General features: G+C 52.5%; 1 protein-coding gene across 4 annotated transcripts in view; it reads right to left on the reverse strand.

Annotated features, from left to right (window-relative positions):
* Positions 1-20774, reverse strand: part of LOC144137792 (glutathione hydrolase-like YwrD proenzyme) — a 76936-nt gene extending 56162 nt beyond the window's left edge. Inside the window, exons 1-2 of one of the 4 annotated variants that reach the window (XM_077669772.1) lie at positions 20428-20767; positions 12831-12984 (exon numbers count right to left, since the gene is read on the reverse strand). In XM_077669772.1, the coding sequence (XP_077525898.1) occupies positions 12831-12984; positions 20428-20596 (323 nt within the window). In that variant the 5' untranslated portion in view covers positions 20597-20767. Of the gene's footprint in view, positions 1-12830; positions 12985-20427 lie in introns of all 4 variants that reach the window. The other 3 variants (XM_077669775.1, XM_077669774.1, XM_077669773.1) reach the window with 3 other exon arrangements.
* Positions 20775-22213: the final 1439 nt, after the last annotated feature.

The raw sequence follows: 22213 nt of genomic DNA on the forward strand, positions 1-22213 counted from the left end.
GGCCCAACTCCATTTATTTTTCTTTATTTGATCGGTGTTATTGTCTACTCGTGATTGTTCTTTGATTAAGGAAGCTCGTTTCCTGTCCCTTGTGGGGATCCTGGCGTCCCAGCCATTGCGCGGTCGCTAGGTTTGTACCTTTGGCGCGGCATTTTTTCCCCTCTCCCCGAAATTCCGGCTCGTCTCGGCGCCACTTTGTAGAGCCGAGCCGACTTCTCGAACTCCTGCTTAAAGGTACAGGTGCCGTCACAAGTAATTGGAGCACGGGAGCTGGGGCCGAAGGAGCAGAACACGCATGCGCGCCTGTCGACAATGATAGCCCATCTATACTTCTCAGCCGACTTCTCTTAACGCGGCTTCGAGCATTATTCGCAGAGTAATGGTCTGAGCGATGGCGCTGATAGCAGAGATGGTATATGGCAGCGTAGCTCACACACTTTTAGCTTTTAGCGCGCGCGAGCTGTTACAGGTGGGTCTGCTATCAGCGCTATCGCCGAAACCAGTATGCTGCGAGCCACGCTCGTAGCTGCGTTAAAAGAAGTGGGTTGACAGTATATATAGATGGGCTATCACCGTCGGCAGGCACGCATGCGTGTTCTGCCCCTTTAGTTTACCGCCGGTGCAGCTACACGTCGCTCATACGCGCTTAGGTTCTGACGGCACCTGTACGTGCACAGTGGCGTTGAACCTGCGGTGCCGCCCCGCCGACAGCCGCGGCGCCAAAGGATGAGGCGCCACACCGCAGGCGGCCGTCGGCAAGGCGGCACGGCAGGTTCTTCGCTAAGGTGAAGGCTGCAGCGACCGTTGCGGCGATAAAGCAGTGTCACGCAGCAGGCGCTCTGCCCTGGTAGTGGGCCTAACCTCACCTCATCGACCCTTTCGATCCCCATCTTGGACGGTTGGGGAGACGCTCAACAGACGCCGATTATATGTGACCAATTCTCTACCGTCCGGCCGCACATTGGTTGCGCAGATGCCCGCAAGCCCTTCCGGCTGCCGGCCCATGATTGTTCCGACCCGACGCTCACATAGGCCGTATCTAACACCTAACGATCGCGCCGTGTGCATGGTACGCGCCTACATCCTTCACTGTTCACCAGCCAAATCTGAACTATTAGTGCTCCCACCCAAGAAATCTAGAGCACCACGAGCCGCCTCAGTCGTGATACAACTGAGGGTAAACCCGCAAATAAACATACTCGGACTGCCTCTGCAATACGACCGACGCAATACAGCGTACATCTGCAGGAAATTATCGGATCATGTAGCGCAAAATAATCGGGCTTCTTAGACGACATGTCCTTAAAGAAACAGATCGGCTTAAACTAATGCAAGCATTCTTAATAAGTAGGATTGCATATGCGCTCCCATATCTTAGCCCTATGAAAACGATTGCCTAATTCGGAAGGCTTATACAGGCGCTCTACAAATACCCGCAGGAGCTTCCACTGCCAGACTGGAGAGCACAGGCGTACGCAATACGCCAGGGAGCTTATCGAAGGACATCGCACGGGGCAGCTTGGCCGCCTGACGCGCAGCTGTGCAGCCGGCAAAGCCCTCCCTGACAGCCTACGCATGGGCTACCAACAAGAGCCCGAGACAAAATCACTCATCGACACCGTTACGAGAGAAAACATCATTATTCGGCCCCTTCCTCGAAACATGCACTCTCCCAGTATCATTCCCAAAGAAGGGCGCAACGAGCCCGTGCATTACCAGCAAAACACCCCATTGATCAAGGAACGCTGTATATGTTGATGCAGCGTAGTTCCATCATGTGGGCGCTTTTGCCCTGGCGGTCATCCACTCACGGCCCTCACCATTCGAGCCCGCAACCCTCAAGTGGCGGAAGAGGCGGCGATAGCACTTGCACTCTCGCATAGGCCAACCCCCCGATTCATATTCTCCGATTCGAAAACGGCCCTTCTAAACTATGCCAGAGGCCATGCAGATCTCGCCTCAGGCCCACCAAATTCTTAATCGAACACCACCTACTGATCTTGTAGAACTGATCTGGTTCCCTGCCCACACGGGTATTGGAGGAAATGAAGCGGCACACACCGCAGCCCGAGCTCTCGTCTCCCGGGCCTGTGATGCCAGCACTGCCTCCCATGGAGCCAGAACAGCCCGTGATAGTTTACTCACGTACAGAGACATCACGGAACATTACCGCCTCCCTCGCCACAAATACCCTCCCGCCCACCCATGCCTCAGTGGAAGAGGAACGCCTTTGGCGTCAGCTTCAACTGAATCCCTCCCCTGTTTAGCCGTACTTCATCACATCCACCCCTCACTGTACCCCACAACACTCTGCCAGCACTGCGGAGAACGGGCTACATTACATCATCATATTGTCACGAAGGCAAGGACGATGCAGTTGTGTTGAATGAGAAACACGTTTATTGGAGCGAACTTGTGCTCCCCTAACAACTCAAAAGAATACAGAGGCGGCGAAGCAGCGGTCAACAAAGTGACTTGCACAGGCGAGTGTCGTCGAATCGAATGCCCCGGCGTCCGCACTGCAGGCTTTTTATCTTTCGGCGCGCGTGGTTCTCGAAACGTCGATTCGCATCGAGAACATAGTAGATCCAAGAAGATTATTCTGGGCTGTTCACGTTAGATCGGAATGCTCTCCCTATCACAACAGATACCACATGAGGCACAGAAAGAAAGAATGGAACACGCGCTTCCCTTGGCGCAGAGATAACCCAGACCGGCGCAGCCGGGCGGTAAAAGCAAAACACAAATAAACCAACCCAATGTATGGTTCGCGGCATTACCCCCCCCCCCCCTCTAAGAGTGCATCGACCCGATGCTAACATAAGCGACAGTCCGAACAAATGAAAATAAAAGTTCGTCATCGTCCGTAGAAAGGTTTTAGGAGAACCACGTGGACGACTTCAGGCCGCCTGCGTTGTCGTGATGTGCCGGAGTCACCATCAGGGATCACTTCGTAGGTAAGTTGGCCAACACGTCGTAGAATCTGGTAGGGTCCGAAATAGCGTCGCAGGAGCTTTTCACTGAGTCCGCGTCGTCGGATGGGAGCCCAAACCCACACACGATCCCCTGGTTGGTACTCGGCGTCTCGGCGTCGGAGGTTGTAGCGGCCCGCATCCACCAGCTGCTGGTCCGTTATACGAACTCGAGCGAGCTGGCGGGCCTCCTCCGCACGTTGAAGATATCCGTGGACGTCGGCGTTGAGGTCGTCGTCTTCTACGTGCGGAAGCATGGCGTCGAGCTTCGTAGTCGGCCTTCTACCGTAGACAAGCTCGAACGGCGTCAGCTGCGTCGTCTCCTGAATAGCCGTGTTGTACGCAAACGTGACATACGGGAGCACTTCGTCCCAAGTCTTATGTTCAACGTCAACATACATTGACAGCATATCTGCGATTGTCTTGTTCAGACGTTCTGTTAGTCCGTTCGTTTGGGGGTGGTACGCCGTCGTTCTTCGGTGATCCGTGTTGCTGTAGCGTAATACTCCTTGCATCAGCTCCGCAGTAAATGCCGTTCCGCGGTCTGTGATTTGGACTACCGGGGCTCCATGTCGCAGCACAACTTGGCTTATAAAGAACTTCGCCACTTCTTGTGCAGTCCCCCTCGGAAGAGCGGCGGTCTCTGCGTAGCGCGTCATGTAGTCTGTCGCTACGACAATCCACTTGTTCTGTGATCGTGACGTAGGGAACGGGCCTAAAAGGTCCATTCCAATCTGTTGAAACGGTCTCGATGGGACGGCGATCGGTTGCAGAAGTCCGGCGGGTCTTGTCGGCGGCGTTTTTCGTCGCTGGCAGTCACGGCAGCTCCGGACGTAGTGGGTGACGTCAGAGGTAAGGCCGGGCCAGTAGTACCTCGCCTTGATTTTTCCAATAGTGCGGGCTGTGCCGAGATGTCCGGAAGACGGGTCGTCGTGGCACGCTTCCAAAATTTCGTCACGAAGGTCCGCGGGGATGACGAGAAGGTAATTCGCTCTTGTTCCGGGGCTGAACTTCTTCTTCACGAGGACGGAGTTTCTCAGGCTGAATGCTGGTAAGCTGCGTTTGAAGGTCCTAGGAACGGCAACGTTGCATCCCTCGAGGTACTCGATTATGACGCGTAAGTCGGGGTCGGCACGCTGCTGGGCGGCTAGGTCGCTCTCCGTCACGATCCCGAAGAACGCGCTGTCTTCATCAGAGTCTTCTGGTGGTGGGTCGACGGGGGCGCGGGACAGGCAGTCGGCGTCGGAGTGTTTCCTGCCGGATGTATAAACGACTGTAACGTCGAACTCCTGCAGGCGCAAGCTCCACCGCCCAAGACGGCCAGAGGGGTCCTTCAAATTGGCGAGCCAACACAGCGCATGGTGGTCTGTTACAACCTTGAATGGCCTTCCATACACGTATGGGCGAAATTTTGAAATCGCCCATATAATAGCCAGGTACTCTTTTTCAGAAGCAGAATAGTTTTTCTCCTCCTTCTACAGACCACGGCTGGCATAGGCGATTACCCTTTCGCAGCCGCTTTGCTTTTGGACAAGGACGGCACCCAAGCCTATATCACTGGCGTCCGTGTGCATTTCCGTTTCGGCATTTTCGTCGAAATGAGCGAGCACGGGCGGGCTTTGCAGGCGTTTTTGCAGCTCGCAGAATGCTTTTTCTTGGTCGTTTTCCCAGCTGAAAGGGGTGCTGTCTTTCGTCAAGCGCGTGAGTGGCTCTGCAATGCGTGCGAAGTTTGCGACGAAGCGCCGGTAGTATGCGCACAGCCCGAGAAATCTTCCCACGCCCTTCTTGTCTTTCGGCCTAGGGAAGTTCGCGATAGCTGAAGTTTTTGCCGGGTTAGGTAGGACTCCCGCGGCGTTGACGACGTGGCCCAAGAACTTGAGTTCCTCGTATGCGAAACGGCACTTTTCAGGCTTCAGCGTCAACCCCGACGTACGAATGGCCTCGAGTACCGACTCCAACCTTGCAAGGTGTTCGTCGAAAGTCCGGGCGAATACCACTACGTCGTCGAGGTATACGAGGCAGGTGTGCCACTTAAGGCCAGCTAGCACAGTGTCCATGACTCTTTGAAACGTCGCTGGTGCTGTGCACAGCCCAAACGGCATCACCTTGAGCTCGTATAGGCCGTCTGGGGTTATAAATGCAGTCTTCTCTCGGTCTCTCTCGTCCACTTCAATTTGCCAGTAGCCGGTCTTCAGGTCCATCGATGAGAAGTACTTCGCGTGGCAGAGGTGGTCGAGGGCGTCGTCGATTCGGGGGAGGGGGTACACGTCCTTTTTCGTGATTTTGTTCAGTCGCCGGTAGTCAACACAAAACCTTAATGTGCCGTCTTTTTTCTTTACGAGTACGACGGGCGCAGCACAGGGGCTTTTCGATGGCTGTATAATGTCGTCGCTGAGCATGTCGTCGACTTGAGTCCGGATGGCTTCCCGTTCGTGTGAAGAGACGCGGTACGGTGACTGTCGGGTAGGTCGGGCTCCATCTTCGGTTATTATTCGGTGCTTCGCTAGAGGGGTCTGTCGTAGTTTTGCGCTCGACGAAAAACATTCGCTATAGCGACGCAGCAAAGCCAATAATTTGTTCCGTTGTTCTTGCGGTAGCGCCGGATTCACGTCGAAGGGCTGCGGGAGCTTGAAGGTTTCTACGGGGGTGCGTTCAAAGTCGGCGACCGCGATCACGTCACTTGCTTCTTGCGTTTCTTCGAGGAATGCAATTGCCGCGCCCTTGTTTAAATGCTGGTACTCCTCGGTGAAATTAGTAACCAAAATGTGGGATTGGTGTTCCTTGAAGCGCGCAATGCCTCTTGCGACAGACACACCGCGGTCGAGAAGCAACCTTTGGTCACTCTCCACGATAGCGTCAACGTCAGGAGCAGCACCTTCACAGTAGACGGTGATCATCAAACTTGCGCGGGGTAGGCAGGGTGACATGATCATCGGCTATCCTTACAGCTGCACGGTGTTCGGGGTTCGGTTCCGGCGTCATGGAGTGATCGGAGGAAAAAGTTATCGACTTGGTCTGCAGATCAATTATTGCGCCGTTGTCCGTCAAAAAGTCCATTCCGAGAATTACGTCGCGGGAGCAGTTAGGCAAGATGACGAACGCGGCAGGGTACGTCGTGCCGTCTATGGTGACGCGCGATGTGCACGTTCCACTTGGCGTCACGAGGTGGCCTCCTGCTGTGCGTATATGCGGACCGTCCCATCTGGTCATAACTTTCTTCAGTTTAGACGCAAATGGTCTGCTCATTACCGAATAGTGAGCTCCCGTGTCTACGAGGGCGACTACGTCAAAGCCGTCGATGGACACCTTGACGTCAGATGCAGTCTTCCTCGAGTTCCGGGTTCGTCGGGGCGTCGTATCTCTGCTTGTACATGTTGACGGTCGGGCACTGTGCATCGTCGTTGTCGTCGTCTTCTCAACGGACGTCTCGGTCAGGTCGGGTACGCGTCGCGCCGTGTAGCTGTCGTCGTGTTCAGGAGTCTCGTCAGGGCTTGGTCGGGTCGTCGGGATGAGGGCATGTCGTGAATCACAGTCTTCGGCGCGTCCTTGCGTCGTTGGAGGGTTTCCAGTATTTCGCCGTAGAGCAACTTCACCTCCAGAAGTTGCTGCTTTTAGTTTCCCCCGCGTGGGCTGGGGGACCTTCCACGTGCGAAATCAGCATTGCTACGGCGGTTAGGCGACTGGTATGGGTAGGGCGATGGCGATCGGTGTGAGCGGGCTGGTCCTCGATTGGTGTTGGACAGGTATTCGTCGATCTCAGTAGGGCGCTGGCCGGGTCGGGGGCGTGGGGCGTCGACGGAGAAACCACGCAGTCCGAGTCTCCTGTACGGGCAGCGACGATAGATGTGATCGGCCTCCCCGCAATGGTAGCACAGCGGACGATGATCTGGCGTTCGCCAAACGTCAGTCTTCCTCGGCGTCTGGGTTTGGGCTGTGTACGGCGGTACGGTCGACGGCGGCGAGAGTGGGGACGGCGGCGAGAGTGGACGGCGGTACGGTGGAGCTTCTTGTAGACGGGTTGGAGCAGGGCGGGGTCGACGAACAGCCGCAGAATAGGTCATCGCCTGTGGCTCGCGGGGTGCCTCGGATGGCATAGAAGTGCCCAAAGCGTGTTGAACCTCTTCGCGGATGACGTCAGTCAGGGAAGACACTTGAGGTTGCGGCGTCGTCGGAAAAAGCTTCCGAAGCTCCTCCCTGACCACTGCTCGGATGGTCTCACGCAGTGTGTCGGAGCTTGTAGCCCCGCCACCGATCGTCTCGGAAACCATCACGTTGACCGGGCGATCGTACTGCCTCGTTCGAACTTCCAGCGCCTTCTCCATCGCGGCCGCCTCAGACGCGAATTCGGCCACCGTCTTGGGAGGATTGCGAACAAGGCAAGCAAAAAGCTCCTGCTTTACCCCTCGCATGAGAAACCTTAGTTTCTTTTCTTCTGTCATCTCCGGATCCGCACGTCGAAACAACCTCTTCATCTCCTCAACAAAGATCACTACCCCTTCGTTATGGTGCTGCGTTCGAGTTTCGAGTAAAAGCGCTGCGCGTTCTTTTCTGACCACGGTAGTGAAGGTCTTAGTGAACTCGCTTTTGAACTGAGCCCAGTTTGTCAAGGAGCTCTCGTGGTTCTCGAACCAAGTGCGAGCCGAATCTTCCAAGTAAAAGAAAACGTGCCGGAACGTTTCTGCGTCGTCCCACCTGTTGAATTTCCGGACGCGCTCCAGTTTTTCCAACCATTCTTCTGGGTCTTCTGCGGGGGCTCCTCGGAATGATGGCGGTTCCCGTGGCTGCTGCAGAACGACAGGAGGATTGGCTTGGTTGAGCATGGTGCTGGTTGCGACGTCTTTCTTCTTAGTCTTCTCCGGTAGTAGACCGAACTCGGGTGGTAAATCTTGCACGCGGAGGCTGGCTCTTGTTGGACTGGCTTGGCGGCTTCCAGAGGTTGTAGTGGGCATGAAGGGTGCGTACCCCGCACCTCCACCAGATGCCACGAAGACAAGGACGATGCAGTTGCGTTGAATGAGAAACACGTTTATTGGAGCGAACTTGTGCTCCCCTAACAACTCAAAAGAATACAGAGGCGGCGAAGCAGCGGTCAACAAAGTGACTTGCACAGGCGAGTGTCGTCGAATCGAATGCCCCGGCGTCCGCACTGCAGGCTTTTTATCTTTCGGCGCGCGTGGTTCTCGAAACGTCGATTCGCATCGAGAACATAGCAGATCCAAGAAGATTATTCTGGGCTGTTCACGTTAGATCGGAATGCTCTCCCTATCACAACAGATACCACATGAGGCACAGAAGAAAGAATGGAACACGCGCTTCCCTTGGCGCAGAGATAACCCAGACCGGCGCAGCCGGGCGGTAAAAGCAAAACACAAATAAACAAACCCAATGTATGGTTCGCGGCAATATGTGGGCCTGCAAGAACGATCCCTTCCCTCTCATTACCTCCGTCGACCAGTGGGAAGCAACGCTGGCATGCTCAAGCCTGGATCTCCAGAAGTCGCTCGCGGGTCGGGCAGCCACAGTCGCCGAAGCTCTACGGTCTTCGGCCACCAAGCTGCGCTAACCCTTGGTTAAATTCCCTTTCACACACACTGCGGCGAGCCGATCTGGCCAGCACGGCAATGCGCGCGCACAACGGTGCGTCGCGCCCCGGATTTTGCCCTGACTGAAGAGCCCACTGGCTCTGCGCGCCGACGACGCGCACGCTTGCGCATGGCGCCCCGTCGCTCTTACGAAAAAAAAAATAGCACTAAAACGCACGGAACAAACGAAAGGAAGGTGCACAACACAGTGTTGGGCACCTTCCTTTCTTTTGTCCCGTAAATTTGAGCGCTGTTTAACTTTTTTTGAAAGACATGCTTTACCAACTAGCCCACTTTTCAGTTTTGCGCCATCGCCGCTTTCACCAAAAGGGAACTACACAACTGTAACCAATGTAAAAGGGAGGTTGGCGTAGAATAAACGTCTTCCCTCGGTACTCTGGTCATAATCCTTTGCGCTCCTATACTCCACCTGCCCAATAGAGGTGGTGTTGAGGGTTGCGCGACGGCGTTTTAGTATCGTGAGCGTGCTCAGCTATAGCTCGAACCCGCGGTGGTTCCTCGCAGTATGTGTGCCTGTTATGATTTGTAATGCATGGGTTATGCACATTGTAAGGTAGAGAGACCATATCCTAAGTGTTACACCTAACATTTTTCGTTTCATCGCTCATTGAGCTGATCTAAGTTTGTTTTCAAGTTGTTTATAAGGCGCCAAGTTTCAGCTCCGTGTGTCATCACCAGCAGTATGCACTGGTTACATATTTTTAGTTTGAATGACAGGAGTAGCTTACTTTTCATTATTTGGAAGTGCTTGCCGAGTGCTTCCCAGCGCATACCCTTTCTGCGCCGGATTTCTCTCTCGCGGCTGAGGTTCGCACTAACCATCTGTCAGAGGTAGCTATATTCTTTTACTTTTAGCGTTTCGTTTCCTAAGCTGAATGGGGAGCTTTCGGCACGATTATTCCTCATTACCTTAAATTTATTCATCTTTATTTTTATCCCCCAGCCGTGCTTCCTGATTGCAGTTCCTCAAGCATTTTTTGCAGGTGTTCTGCTGTCTCACTCAGCAAGACAATGCCGTCTGCCAATCTCAGATGACTCACGTATTCTCCGTTTACCCTTAGCCCTGTGTTTTTTTCCCAGTCAACCTTCCTGAATACCCCTCCAGACATGCTGTGAACAGTTTTTGGCGAGATGGTGTATCCCTTCTAACTGCCTTTCGGATAGGGAATTTATCGCTTTGCTTCTGAAGTGTTATCCTGCCGCTACATCCCTTGTATACGTTGTCTAGAAGTCTATGTTTCTTGTACTCCCTGGTCTTTTAATGCTTTTAGCACAGATGCGGTGTAGGGGTTTAGTGTATTCTGCGGATTTTTCTATTACTTGATTAACAACATGGATGTGATCCATGGTTGAGTACCCTTTCGTAAACCCCGCCTGCTCTCTGGGTTGTTGTGAATCCAGGCTGAAACCTATTTGGCTATAAATAACTTTGGTAAACAGTTTGTAAACAACTCAGAGTAGGCTGATGGGTCTGTAATTCTTCAGGTCCTTGGTATCGCCCTTTTTATCGATCAGAATAATTTTGGCGCTTTTACAGGTTATGGGCACTTACGCAGCAAGCTTTTCCAATACAGTATCTCCCCCTCCTTCAAAAAATCCACGGTTATACCGGCATCACATGCAGCTTTTCCTCCCCTCATGCCCTTGAGAGTCTTTCCTACCTCCTCTTTAGTTACTAGTGGGGAATCGCAAGTTGAGCTTGTACGCTCAGCAGTTTCGCCTGGTCTAACATCGCTGGCATGCAGCCTGGTGTAGAATCGTTCTGCTACCTTAATCATCTCGTCCAAGTTGTGCGTAATGCTGCCCTGCTCGTCTCTGAGTGCGTACATCCTGTCTTTGCCGATGGCTAGCTTCCTCGTAGTTGCTTTCACACTCCTCTTATTTGCAGCGTTCCCTAGATCACTGCCACGTTATATGCACGAATTTAGTTTCTTTTGCTCCTGTTGATCAATTCAGACAACCCTGCTAGCTCAACTTGATCCACCGCACTTGAAACCTTCGTGTTTTTACGTTGCGTAATTACTTCCTTCATCTTAGTTTTCCAGTTATTTTCCTACATGCGGCTTCTCCTACAGCTGCTGCAGATTCTGTGATTGCTGTTGTTAGGTTGTCATTGAGCCTGCCTCCTCGTTCTCCTCGTTTAGAAGCGCAAACTTGTTTTGGAGAGTTATTTTGAATTCCTACGTCCTGCTCTGACTGACTCCATCCTGGGTGTCTTACGTTTCACGTTTCCTTCTTTCTCTTTTGAGATGCAGCCTTACCTTGCCCCTAACCACCCTATGATCGGTGCTCCTAATCTTACTTAGCACCGTTGCAACAAAATTGAACAGGCTGCGAAATAATGTCTGAGCAGTACCTTTTTTTTTTTTTTCCATGGATGATAGTCATGTGCTGAAAAGTGAACTCTAGTCATTTGATTCAGCGCCCCGTTGTACATGAGACGTTTATTCGTTTTACTGCTTGTAGATAGTTAATTTGTCGCTTTCATTGTCATTTCCCATACATTCCATATTCATTCCTTTTTTTTTTGTCCTCAGTACCCTCCCCCAGAGGGAAGTAGCAGGCCCAAGATCAATTTATCAGGCCGACCTCTTCTCCTTTTCAATAAACATTTACTCTCTCTCTCTCTCTCTCTCTCTCTCTCTCTCTCTCTCTCTCTCTCTCTCTCTCTCTCTCTCTCTCTCTGCGTCCTGCACAATACCTAAGGTGTCACATAAAATGAAGTCAGTTTCGTTTTTTGTTGTACCATCGGGACTTTTCCATGTCCATGTCCTAATCTTTCGTTTGTAGAAGAATGTGTTCGTCAACCGCAGGTTATTTCTTCCTGCAAATACCGCCAGTGTATCTCCTCGACTGTTGCGATTATCTATTCCAAAGTTTCCCACTGACATTCCTCGCATTTGCTTCCTACGGACTTTCGCGTTAAAGTCTGCCACCACTATCGTGAACTGTGTTGTTCCCTTCCTCATTACTGATTCCACGTCCTCGTAGAAAATGTCTACAGCTTCGTCATCATAGCTGGTTGTTGGCTCATAGGCCTGCAGTATCTTTCACCTGTATCGCTTGTTTAGCTTGATCACAATGGCTGCGACTCTTTTGTTCATGCTGACGAATTCTTCCACGCCTTGCTATTTCTTTATGGATTAAGAATCCTACACCCCCGTTTTCTTCTTTTCTTGGAGTCTTCTGTAGCACAAAATATGCCCGCTAGTCAGCTCCATGAAGCCTTCTCCTGTTCTTCTAACTTCACTTAACCCTATGGTATCCCACGTAATGTACGAGAGCCCTCCTAGTAGTACAGCTAAGGTTCCCTCGCTAGACGGGGTTCGGGCGTTGAACGTTGCCAGGGTCAAGTTCCTATGACTTTCCAAAGCAAACGTCGGCCCTCAGTCCCCAGCAGCTGTAGAGCACCTGTAGAGCACGGCGGCGATCAGGCCAGCAGAGGGTGCTAAGAAGCTCTGAGTCCGGACAGGCCGCCTTTGGGACTTGCGGAAGAATAAGAAGGATGAACTCCAAGGCCAGAGGCAGCGACGAGCACGGTATCATTCCGGCGACAAATTGCGACCCGCACCAGCATGCATATGCGTGAAACGGTGCTGCTGCTCGGGCGGCAAACAGTAGCCCAGCGTTCCTACACGCGAACAGAAGACCAACTAGACGACACGCGACTATCCGGGCATGCCAGAAACAGTTCCGTCCTTCAGTTTAATTGGCGGTTAGGGAAACGAAGTGTAACCAAACTGCATGGTACCATTGTATTTTGCAGACCACACATGTTGCATTTTGGCCAACTTACAATGGGGCCTTATTACTCTTTCGCTCGTATACCAATATCAGGCTGTGTGGGAAGCAGCTCGAGCTTGGTCGACCACGAAAGACAACAAATACAGGACAAGAAGCTGACCACCGACTGAAATTTAACTCGAGAAGACACGGGTGTACGCGAGTGTACTCTGCATATCAGGCTGCGTGGTCACTATGACTCCGCTGTTTCGGCCATGGCTTAGCAAGGTGAAAACTTGGGCGAGTTGGTGATGCACGTTGAACCACAGCGCAAACGACGAGACAACGGACGGTAGCAAGAGGACACACGAGGCGCTTCGTGTGTCCTCTTGCTACCGTCCGTTGTCCCGTCGTTTGCGCTGTGGTTCAACATGGATCGGCCATGGCGTCTAGCGTAACGCTTTCGAGCGTATAGCAGAGCCGCACTGGATTACACGCGGCAAGTGCTGTGGGGCTACGTGTCGTTGCTCACCTGCCGTCCACGCAGTGCACAGTCTTGCCGAGGGCCTCGTAGTGGAGGGAAAAGCAGTCGCCCCCAACGCCGGCCGTGTACGGTTGCAGCACTTGCATGCAGGCCGCCATCGTGAGCACGGCGTCGGCCGCGCTGCCCCCTCGGCGCAGCGTGTCTGCACGAAGGGGGGCAGCAGGGGCGGGAGTGGTGCGTCGACCACCACCCGCGTGTACAAGCGGATGCTCAATTTATTTGAAAACGAGAATTATTCGGAGGCACCACGAAATAAAAAAATTACACCATCTTCCCGTAAGGGAACCCTGAGTAGAATGCGAAGCAGCCATGTGGTCTATTCAAGTGCCCATTAATTTAAGGACGGTGGCGCGATCTCCGCGTCCAGAATAATAGCACACGCTATTGGTGGACAGAGACAGTGACTCCTCTAGTGCGCCGCACAGGTGGCCGCCGGAGAGCGCGCGGCATTGCGCTCTGTCCGGGGGGAGAGACTCGGGAAAAAGGTGGCGCCGGATGAGCTCAGGTAACTATAGATATTCAAAGCGAGGGCTTGTTTTGGCCTGGTTAAGTCTTGGGTAGCAGCTCGCCCGTGATATCTGGAGGGAGGGGGGGTAGACGCCGCTTGCCGACGGCAGCTCAAAGCCTACCGCTTCCGCGCAACGCTACAAGGCGGCCCGGCCTCGCTCTCATCCATGGCCAAGCTCGCATTGCCTAAGACGAGCGCGGCGCTCCTTCCACGTCTTGTGGTCAGGCGGCGACCCAGCTGCGGAGAGCGCATGCTCCAAGCCGGCGGTGGTGGATAGCGCCCGCGGCGGCGGCGTAGTTCGGAGCAGCGAGTCACGTGGTGTGTTGCCAATGCCATAAAGTTTCTTAGAGTATACACTAGAGAGGAATCTGGCGCTAGCGTCTATGCGGCTCAATCAAGGTCGCCTGTGTCGTCATGGACCGCCATTATACATCGCGCTCGCCTTAGTTTCATAATTGGCTTGGATTGAAACGTCTTAGTTACCGCGAATTTAAACAAAGTGCCACAAAAACGCGAAGAATAGTGTGCAATTAAGTAAGTGGAAAATAAAAACAGGCTGTTTTAAAGCTAAGAAAAAAAGAAGTAAAGCGTATTTTTGCCGGAATGGTTGTGCCTGCTATTCCACAGGCCAAGGGTGTAGTTACGAACAATGCTAATATTTGGGGGGTAACTCATTAGAGACTGTGATTTTATTAATTTTACCGTTATTTCAAATAACAAGTTGTTTGAAGAGTTTCGAAATTTTTTTGAGCGTGCTTATGAAAACGTTGCCTTCGTGGTGAACCGGTGCGCCGCGACCGCCAGCTAGTTTAACAAGAAAAAAGAAAACGTGGCGTTAAACAGTCGTGGACGATGACAAGATAGGATGCATACAAGCGCTCGTATCTGCCGTATCTTGTCTTCGTCGAAACACGTTTTGTTTCTTCTTTTTGTCGGCTACAAATTTCGCGGCGCCGCTCAGTCATACGTCCTTCGACTGCGGCATGAGGAACGTGAGGTGCGATCACGCATTGCCTGCTGTTTCACTGATTACGGCTACCACAGAAACGGGAGGATTTCGGCTTCCTTGTAGCTCGTAAACGTGTTAATGCATAGTAAAAAAAGCAAATCCTAAAAACCGCTTAAGAATCCAATTGTCATGACTATACCAAGCCAAAAAGGGGGTCTTCCCATGAACCCCCACGATGACATGGCTTACGAGGCGCAGTTTCCTCTCTTGTATACTTACTAAGAAACTCTATGGCCAACGCTAGGGCGCAGCTGCGGTCAAATGAAGGTCAAATTGCTGGCGGCGGTGAAACTCGACTTCATTAAGTTAGTAAAGCTTTGCTTCAAAAGGTGGCGGCGGTCGAGATGAGGGTAAAGTGGGGATGCAACCAGATTCCCTCCGTAGATGGTAATGCTTCACTGTGGAGCACACAATGTGGGGAAGCCAGCTTGCAACGACCAGCAGTGTTGCCGAATGGGCATCCCCATTCCATTCAAATTCCATTTGGAGGAATTAAAACTTACCGTGATTCCATTCCTTTAAATTCCTCGGAATGACAGCAGTTAGCCCATTCCCACTCCTGGAATTGACGGACAGTTCAATTGCATTCCTTATTTTCTTGGACGTAAAAACTGCCTCAGGTGCTCTATCAAGTTACTGAGGAACACGACACGAATCTGACGTTATCATACGCGTTGAAAACTGCACAAAATGCGTCACTTGTCACCGTAGTTGATATAGGTGGTAGCAGCTTAGTTACATATCTCCCGCAAGACATATCCCTCCTAATCTAAAAATTTGCCATCCCTTCTTAACGAATGTAGAGGGAAGTGCGAAAGCTAAAACTGGGTCCAACTTTCCCTGAAACTGAGCCCAACCGATCGTCAAGCCTTCAAACACCCAAATCGCAAGTGAGGAATGAACCCATGCGACAATTTTTCACGCCCAAAGTAAACGCAACGTTGTACAAAATCCGTGCGCCATTAGGGATTTACACATCGCTGACAGCGTTGTACAAAAATGCCGTAGGCAGCCGAAAGAATAAAACAACAACGTGAAAGCTCTGGTGCTCCAGAAACTGTTAACTTCGAACATATTTTTTTTTTTTGGTCTAGCTTCAGCACATATGCTTTCCAAAACCCCCTTTTCTTTTCGCGCCCACTTTTATCCGCATGCGCGGGAGCCACTGTGAGCAATAAAACACATTTTTGTACAGTTCAAAGTGCCATTAACTTGGGATAGAAAAAAAGTGTAGTGGAGCTAAGCAGAACCCTGAAAAACACTGTTTAGAATTTGTTTTACGAGGAGCTTCTAAAATGCAACCTTAAACTTGTGGATAAGCATAGGTTTAGTGCTTCCACTCAAAGCGACTTACAGCAACTGCCCCTTGCGGGCTCTGTACACAGTCGTCTCTGGTAGAGGAATGCGCGCATCGCGCGCTCGCGCCGCTCGAAGTTCATTTTCACACGCGCTGCTGCAGGTTTCGCGGGTCCGGTTACCTGGGATGCTGGGTATGCGTTCTCGTTTTCGTCGTCGACCGATGCAGTCGTCGCCGCAGACTAATTAGTAGCCGAAAGGCGACAGCGATGGGGACATCGTCGTCTGAAAATCCCTATTCCATTCCCATTCCATTCCGGGCAAAATTCGCTTAATTTCATTCCCATTTAATCTCTTTAAGCGTTGTCCTCATTCCATTCCCATTCTGTTCCGGCATATCGAAAAAAAAAATTACGCCCACCTCCCCTCGCGGGAACCCTGGTGTGATGCGACGCTGAAGGGGGTTCCATTGTGCGTTTCCGTTGGGTCGATTACTCGAATTGCGTGAGCAATCGTCGGGTAATGAGAGAGAGAGAGAGAGAGAGAGAGAGAGAGAGAGAGAGAGAGAGAGAGAGAGAGAGAGAGAGAGAGCAAACGCAGCGCGGACGACCGTCGACTGAGAGACCGGCCGGAGCGCGGCACTCTGCTTATATGCGCAGCGCGCCCGAAGGAGAGGAGACCGCGGAGAGAGAGGGTGCTGCACATGCGCACAGCGCGCTTGCGCCGCGCGCAGCGCCGCCCACCGGCGGAGTGAGAGCGCGCCGCACTGCCCGCGCCACAGATGTTGGGGGAGAGGGCGCGCTATCACGGCGAGAGGAGAGGGGGTGAGCGGAGGAAAGACGCAGCTGTGCGGACGCGGACGTCGACGACGACGTCGACGACGCAGGACAGGGCCGCCGGCAAGAAATGCTCCTCTCGGCGTCGTATCTAAAATTACGCCCACCTCCCCTCGCGGGAACCCTGGTGTGATGCGACGCTGAAGGGGGTTTACTTGTGCGTTTCCGTTGGGTCGATTACTCGAATTGCGTGAGCAGTCGTCGGGTAATGAGAGAGAGAGAGAGAGAGCAAGCGTAGCGCGGACGACCGTCGACTGAGAGACTGGCCGGAGCGCGGCACTCCGCTTATACACCATTTTCCTTGCTAGAGGTGGGCGCCACCATTTGCTTTTTCTGACCGGACGCTAGCGCCGTCTATGAAGCGACCGCCGAAACTGCCGAAACCTCCGCGCTGGGCTGTTAAGTGCTCCGTTCTTTCCGTGCGTCGGCTCGGTACCCGTGCATTACCGAGTGAACCGTAGTGGTTTGGCGTTAAGTTAGCGGTTGCAGTGCTTGTGTGTGTGTGTGTTCTGTTTTGTTTTCATCATCTGCGGTCGGATTTTAGGTCTTAATTTGCTGCCAGAGCGGAAAATGCCGATCCCGGCTGTTGCGAGCAGCAGTAGCAGTGTGGTGGTGGTGCCGGTGATGCTCCCCAGTTCCGCGATGCAAACGTACCGGTATCGCACCAACTGACATAGAAATCGATATCGGGAGTAAATACGTGTTTTCAATGCCACCTTGCTTGTTATGTTCACCGATTAGTCATGTTTACGGAAGCGCGGACGTCGAATGCGAAACGCGCACAGCATATGTGGGTCACGGTGATCCCTGCTCGCGATGGACTTTCGACGAGGCGATTGCTACGCTGTTGACATTGCAATGTAATATAATCTTTCTTAACTAGACTTACGACGATTACTGACGAAACGAAATTACCTGGCCGGAAAAATAACACGACCGCACAACCAGTCAAATTACTATTCGAAGGTTGAGCAGTAGGGTCAACGTTCGGGCGAGTTAATATTGGTTGATCATGATCGTGATTATGATTGACCTAACTCTGCGCAGCGCATGTGGCCTGTCGCTCGGAGCCCACCTTTGTGAAACCGCTGCTTGGACCACAAATGCTTTACGCGACCAGCAGTAACTGTTTTGTAATTGTAGTTAGATTCCGTGACAACGCAAAAGGAGTAGAAGCTTTTCCTTTGACCGCGTTGTGAACAGGTTGAGCTATTTTCCAAATGCAGCGTTCACACGTATCTCGAGCTGCGTTTCCACATTGGGCTGCCTTCTTATCCTGCTATCGACCAACAGTGTGCGATGGAGAAAGTTATCCTTTCATATCGTTTGGCAGTGTAATGCGTTGGCCTGAAAAAAAGTAAACAAACGCCGTGATTTTAAAGGTTAGATTAGATGAAAAGGAGATTGTTTAATGCCAATCGGCTGTAATGACCAAATAATATATGATACTTTAAATTGACTACAAGGAACCAGAAGTTATTGTAATGTTGTATTGTATCGGCGCTCGTGAAAGATCCGCAGGTGGTCAAAATTAACCCGGAGCCCTCCACTACGGCGCGCCTCATCACCCATGAAGCATCGGGGCGTTAAACACCATAAAGAATCAATTAATCAATCAACCAATCAATCAATGCTGTATTGTAAAGGATAAAGTTGCTTCTAACATTTCAGGGGGTTCCGTTCCCTGTCGCAGCTTTGCGTGTGATAAATGAATTTTGCTCCGTCTGCTTGCCGTCCAAGTGCACCCAACAAATCCTGGAGTTGGTCGTTGGTACAAAGTCGTTGCGATTTATCAACGGCATCCACCAATACCTCAACTCGGTGTGTGTTGGAAAGCGATGCAGCAAAAACACGCCGCAACCGCACTGCATTTTCTCCAGGCAGTGTCGTGCACATGCGTGCTGTCAGCGACTGTTTCTCGCTTTCTCTGGTTGTTCAATAACCCACCACCGCGCAGTGCTGACCAAGCGACGTTTGTACCTTGAACGGCATCGCAGCATTGGCTAAAACAGTCGAAAGTTCCGCAAAAACTAAGCACGCGGTGCGAAATACCCCTGAACTACGCAGCGGAGCACACCGCGCCGAGCGATGTTAGCAGCCCAGCGCGCACAGGCAACCCTGGTCGGCCGCCGAAAGAACTGGTTTGAGAGTATTTTCCTCCTTTCCCGGCTGCTTATGGAAAATGGTGTATATGCACAGCGCGCCCGAAGGAGAGGAGACCGTGGAGAGAGAGGGCGCTGCACATGCGCCAGCTCGCTTGCGCCGCGCGCAGCGCCGCCCACCGGCGGAGTGAGTGCGCTGCGCCACGCACCCGCAGATGTTGGGCGAGAGTGTTCGCTATCGGAGTGAGGAGAGGGGGCGAGCGGAGGAGAGACGCAGCTGTGCGGACGCGGACGCCGACGACGACGGACGCAGGACAGGGCCGTCGGCAAGAGATGCTCCTCTCAGCGTCGCATCTAAAAGTGGAATGATTCCGGAGTCAGTACAATTCCGGAGTGGTAACTCCACAACACTGAGACCAAGCTTAAAACGACCCCCTTAAAGTCGGCTTCACTTCTAAACATGCATGCATTGCTGGGAAGGCATTTTTCTACGGGCAATATAAGCCATCTTATATCAAAGTACGGAGGCCCCAGGGCCTTCTCTTTTGTTTTAGTGCGCAGCACTTTGGCGCCAGGTACCCCAGTGAGCCAACGAGGCACAGAAGGCAGAAAGGAAATGGAGAGGAGCGTCTGGGAAAAGTGTGAGGAAGAGGGCGGCACGCGCTGCTATGGAGTCATCTCTCTCACTGCCTCCCACTCACACTTTAGCCGTTTGTGTCGCCGCCGCGGAGCGACCTCCCCCTCACACTATCGCCAGTCGCTCCTCGGTTCGCCGCTCATCCGAACCACGCGAAATTTGCGCGGGAGATCCAAACACGATTTACAACAACATGCTCGGTCGCGGCGAAGTGCTGCGAGATAACGGCAGAGCAGCGCGCGCTGCCGTGCGTTCGCTGATCACGCGATCACTTCCTGAGACGGAGCAGATGCGATCCGTGACCGATAAGGCTGCCGTTCGTGCTGCGCACACATTTCACATTAGGGAGTATAGTAGCTGTCGGTGCTTTTTTCATTTTTTTCAATACGCTGACAATTGCCCTACGCACTGTCTGTACGGAAAGGCGAGATCCGCCGGAATCTAACGCAAGACATTTCGCCGTAAAACTGCCTCTTCCTGTTCAACGTTTATTTCAAGGCAGTGTGTCTGCATCCCTCTATATGGTTTTGTATGCCGCATGAAGCATCAGTGCAAACAAGATGACCCAGCCAGATTGAACCCTAGACAGTTGAATGGAGCGTTTCCAGAGGCTAGAGTGGGAACTGCCCCTGAGTTTCCTTTCAACAGCGAGGCTGTTTAGCAAATCGCAATTTTTCGTGTACGCAGTTAAAAAATGCCAAGAAATTGCCGAGCGGGCGCACGTGAGCGCGGGCCTGGCGGCGACCGCCCGGCAGTTAACAAAACCACAAAGATGTCTAGCGCTCGTGTGTGCGTGCCTCGTGACGACCGCCCAGCGTGCCCTGCGCACGTTCGTCAAGCCAAGCATTCCCACTTAGGGTGATTGGCCAAGATTGCCAAAAAAAAAAAAAGAAACTCCCAAGTTCACCGCAATCGTGGCAACGCTTGCTCGGAATGAGAAAGACACAGCATAGCTTACGCCCCTCCAAGGTGATTTCCAATAATTATCACTTCCAGAAAAACGAAAGAAGCTCACACCGTATAGCAACAATTACGGAGTAAAGGTCGTTGCGGCAGCGAAGAAGAAGCAAATGGGCAGCAGTCGTGGGCTTAAACCTTCGTGATGGTCGTGAAGGTTGCGCACAGCTTCGCTACCTTCAAGTTTTACGTGTTAGTGTCAGCTTCCTTTATCTTTTCATGTCAGGCGCAATCGCTTACCCAGGCCGGCCTGGCTGGCGAGTACTTCTTCGCTGATCACGGCCGCCCTGGACGCGAGAACGGGAAATCGATCGGAGAAGCATCTCAGGCTTCGCAGCTGGGCCTGCGCAGGTGTGTTGATCGCTGTCACGCGGTGCAGAAAATTCATCATCTTCAAGCGACGGTACATCTGCTTCAAGACTTCGTGCACCGGTATGCCTTCCGCCAGAAAGTTGCCTGCTGCATCTGTACGAGAACGCTCTTTTCCATTTGGGGTGCGGCACAGCTGGGTGCCAAGCAATGACGGTGCTCCAAAAGGAAACCAAATAAGGGTCGCGACACGTGCCACCGTGTTCCCGTCGTCGGCAATAAGCAGGTGCCGTCGTGTTGTGCTGGGAAACACTGTTGCCTGTTCATGCGTGCGAGCGCAGCTCGCTGTGCATGAGGCGGCCGCGTTCTTTAGGGCCAACTGTTTCAGCAGAAGGTATACGCCAGAGAATAAAATCTCCGCGCAAACAGGCGACGAGATCTCGCACGCGACGGTTTTGTTATTCAATCGTGGTATTAGGTAGGCTGTGCGTTTGGTTGGTTCTAAAGTGTACCGGTCAAAATTACAATTGATAGTTATCTAAAACATCCACTAACACCTATGGCTGCTGCAGTGAATAGCTTTGTTTTTCACCAACGCTGAACAGAGCGTACCGTGCCAACTCAGGTGTCATGCGGTGCGCACTTGCTACAGCGAAACGAAAGGCGCAGAGGAGCGAACGAAGCAGCTGCGCCCCGAAATGCGCGTCAGGGCAGGTATGGTGGCTGAATCGCAGGTGTCGCTTGTAGCGGCGGCGCTGCCGTCGTCCTGCCGCGCCGTGTCCGGCATGTTTGGGTAGCAGCCTCATGTGCGGGGTAGCCACTGAGTGGCTAATTCTCGCAAAAGCGGCGTATTTAACAATGATCAATGCAAGTGGTGCGCCCGTCGAGCCACACCCACTCATATGATTTGGGCTCGTGATGCTCAGCCACGAACTCTACGAGCGCGCCTACGCATTGCTACACTCGGATACAACTCAAGAAAAGTGCGGCTCTTCCTCATCAAAGGACCCCCTTCCAGCCAATGGTGTCGCCGTATCAACGTGACGTCGCGGTAGACCGCCTCCACGCCGCGCTCACGGAAGAAATCACAAAACATGTTCTTCCGCGCTTCCGGACTTCTACCAAAATGGCCGCCTCCGCTGTTCGCGTCAAACCGTCGGCGTCGTCGGACTCTCTGAGGACGATTTTTAGTGCCGTTCAGTCGTATTCCTTGTTTGCGTGTTGTGTACAGTGTTCTTAACATGCTCGGTAATGACAATCGCTACGGGGTTTTTTCTTCTGCTTTGTGAGCGCTCGCGTTGCCGGTAGGCAGCCGCCGCTGCAGTTACTGCAGTACGCTGTATGATACGAAGCTGTCGTCGTCATCCTGTGCGGGCGTTTGGCCTTGAGCGTGAAGTACCGTTCTACCGTTTAGTCCCTCCTGTGTCTGTGCTACCCACGTTATCGCACCAGTGTCTGCGACAGGGGGCGATAACTCCTTGTTTATTTCTCGTAGATTACGCCAGCAAGTTATTAACGCCATGGACAGTACGCACGGGGCGAAACGCAAGCCACGCGACGGCGCGCGCTGCATTTCGTTAAAGCATATATGTCGAGCCGTGTGGCCCAAGTCCATGTCGGGCGCAAGCGTATTCGCCCAAATTGTGATCAAGTTGCCAAATACAAGAAGCAGAATTTTCGCACTTTTTGACCGTGAATGCGTACGAGCTGTAGCTTA

The sequence above is a fragment of the Haemaphysalis longicornis genome, unplaced genomic scaffold (assembly GCF_048455015.1).
Source record: "Haemaphysalis longicornis isolate Haplotype H1 unplaced genomic scaffold, Haemaphysalis longicornis Haplotype H1 scaffold_5, whole genome shotgun sequence".
NCBI lineage: Eukaryota > Metazoa > Arthropoda > Arachnida > Ixodida > Ixodidae > Haemaphysalis > Haemaphysalis longicornis.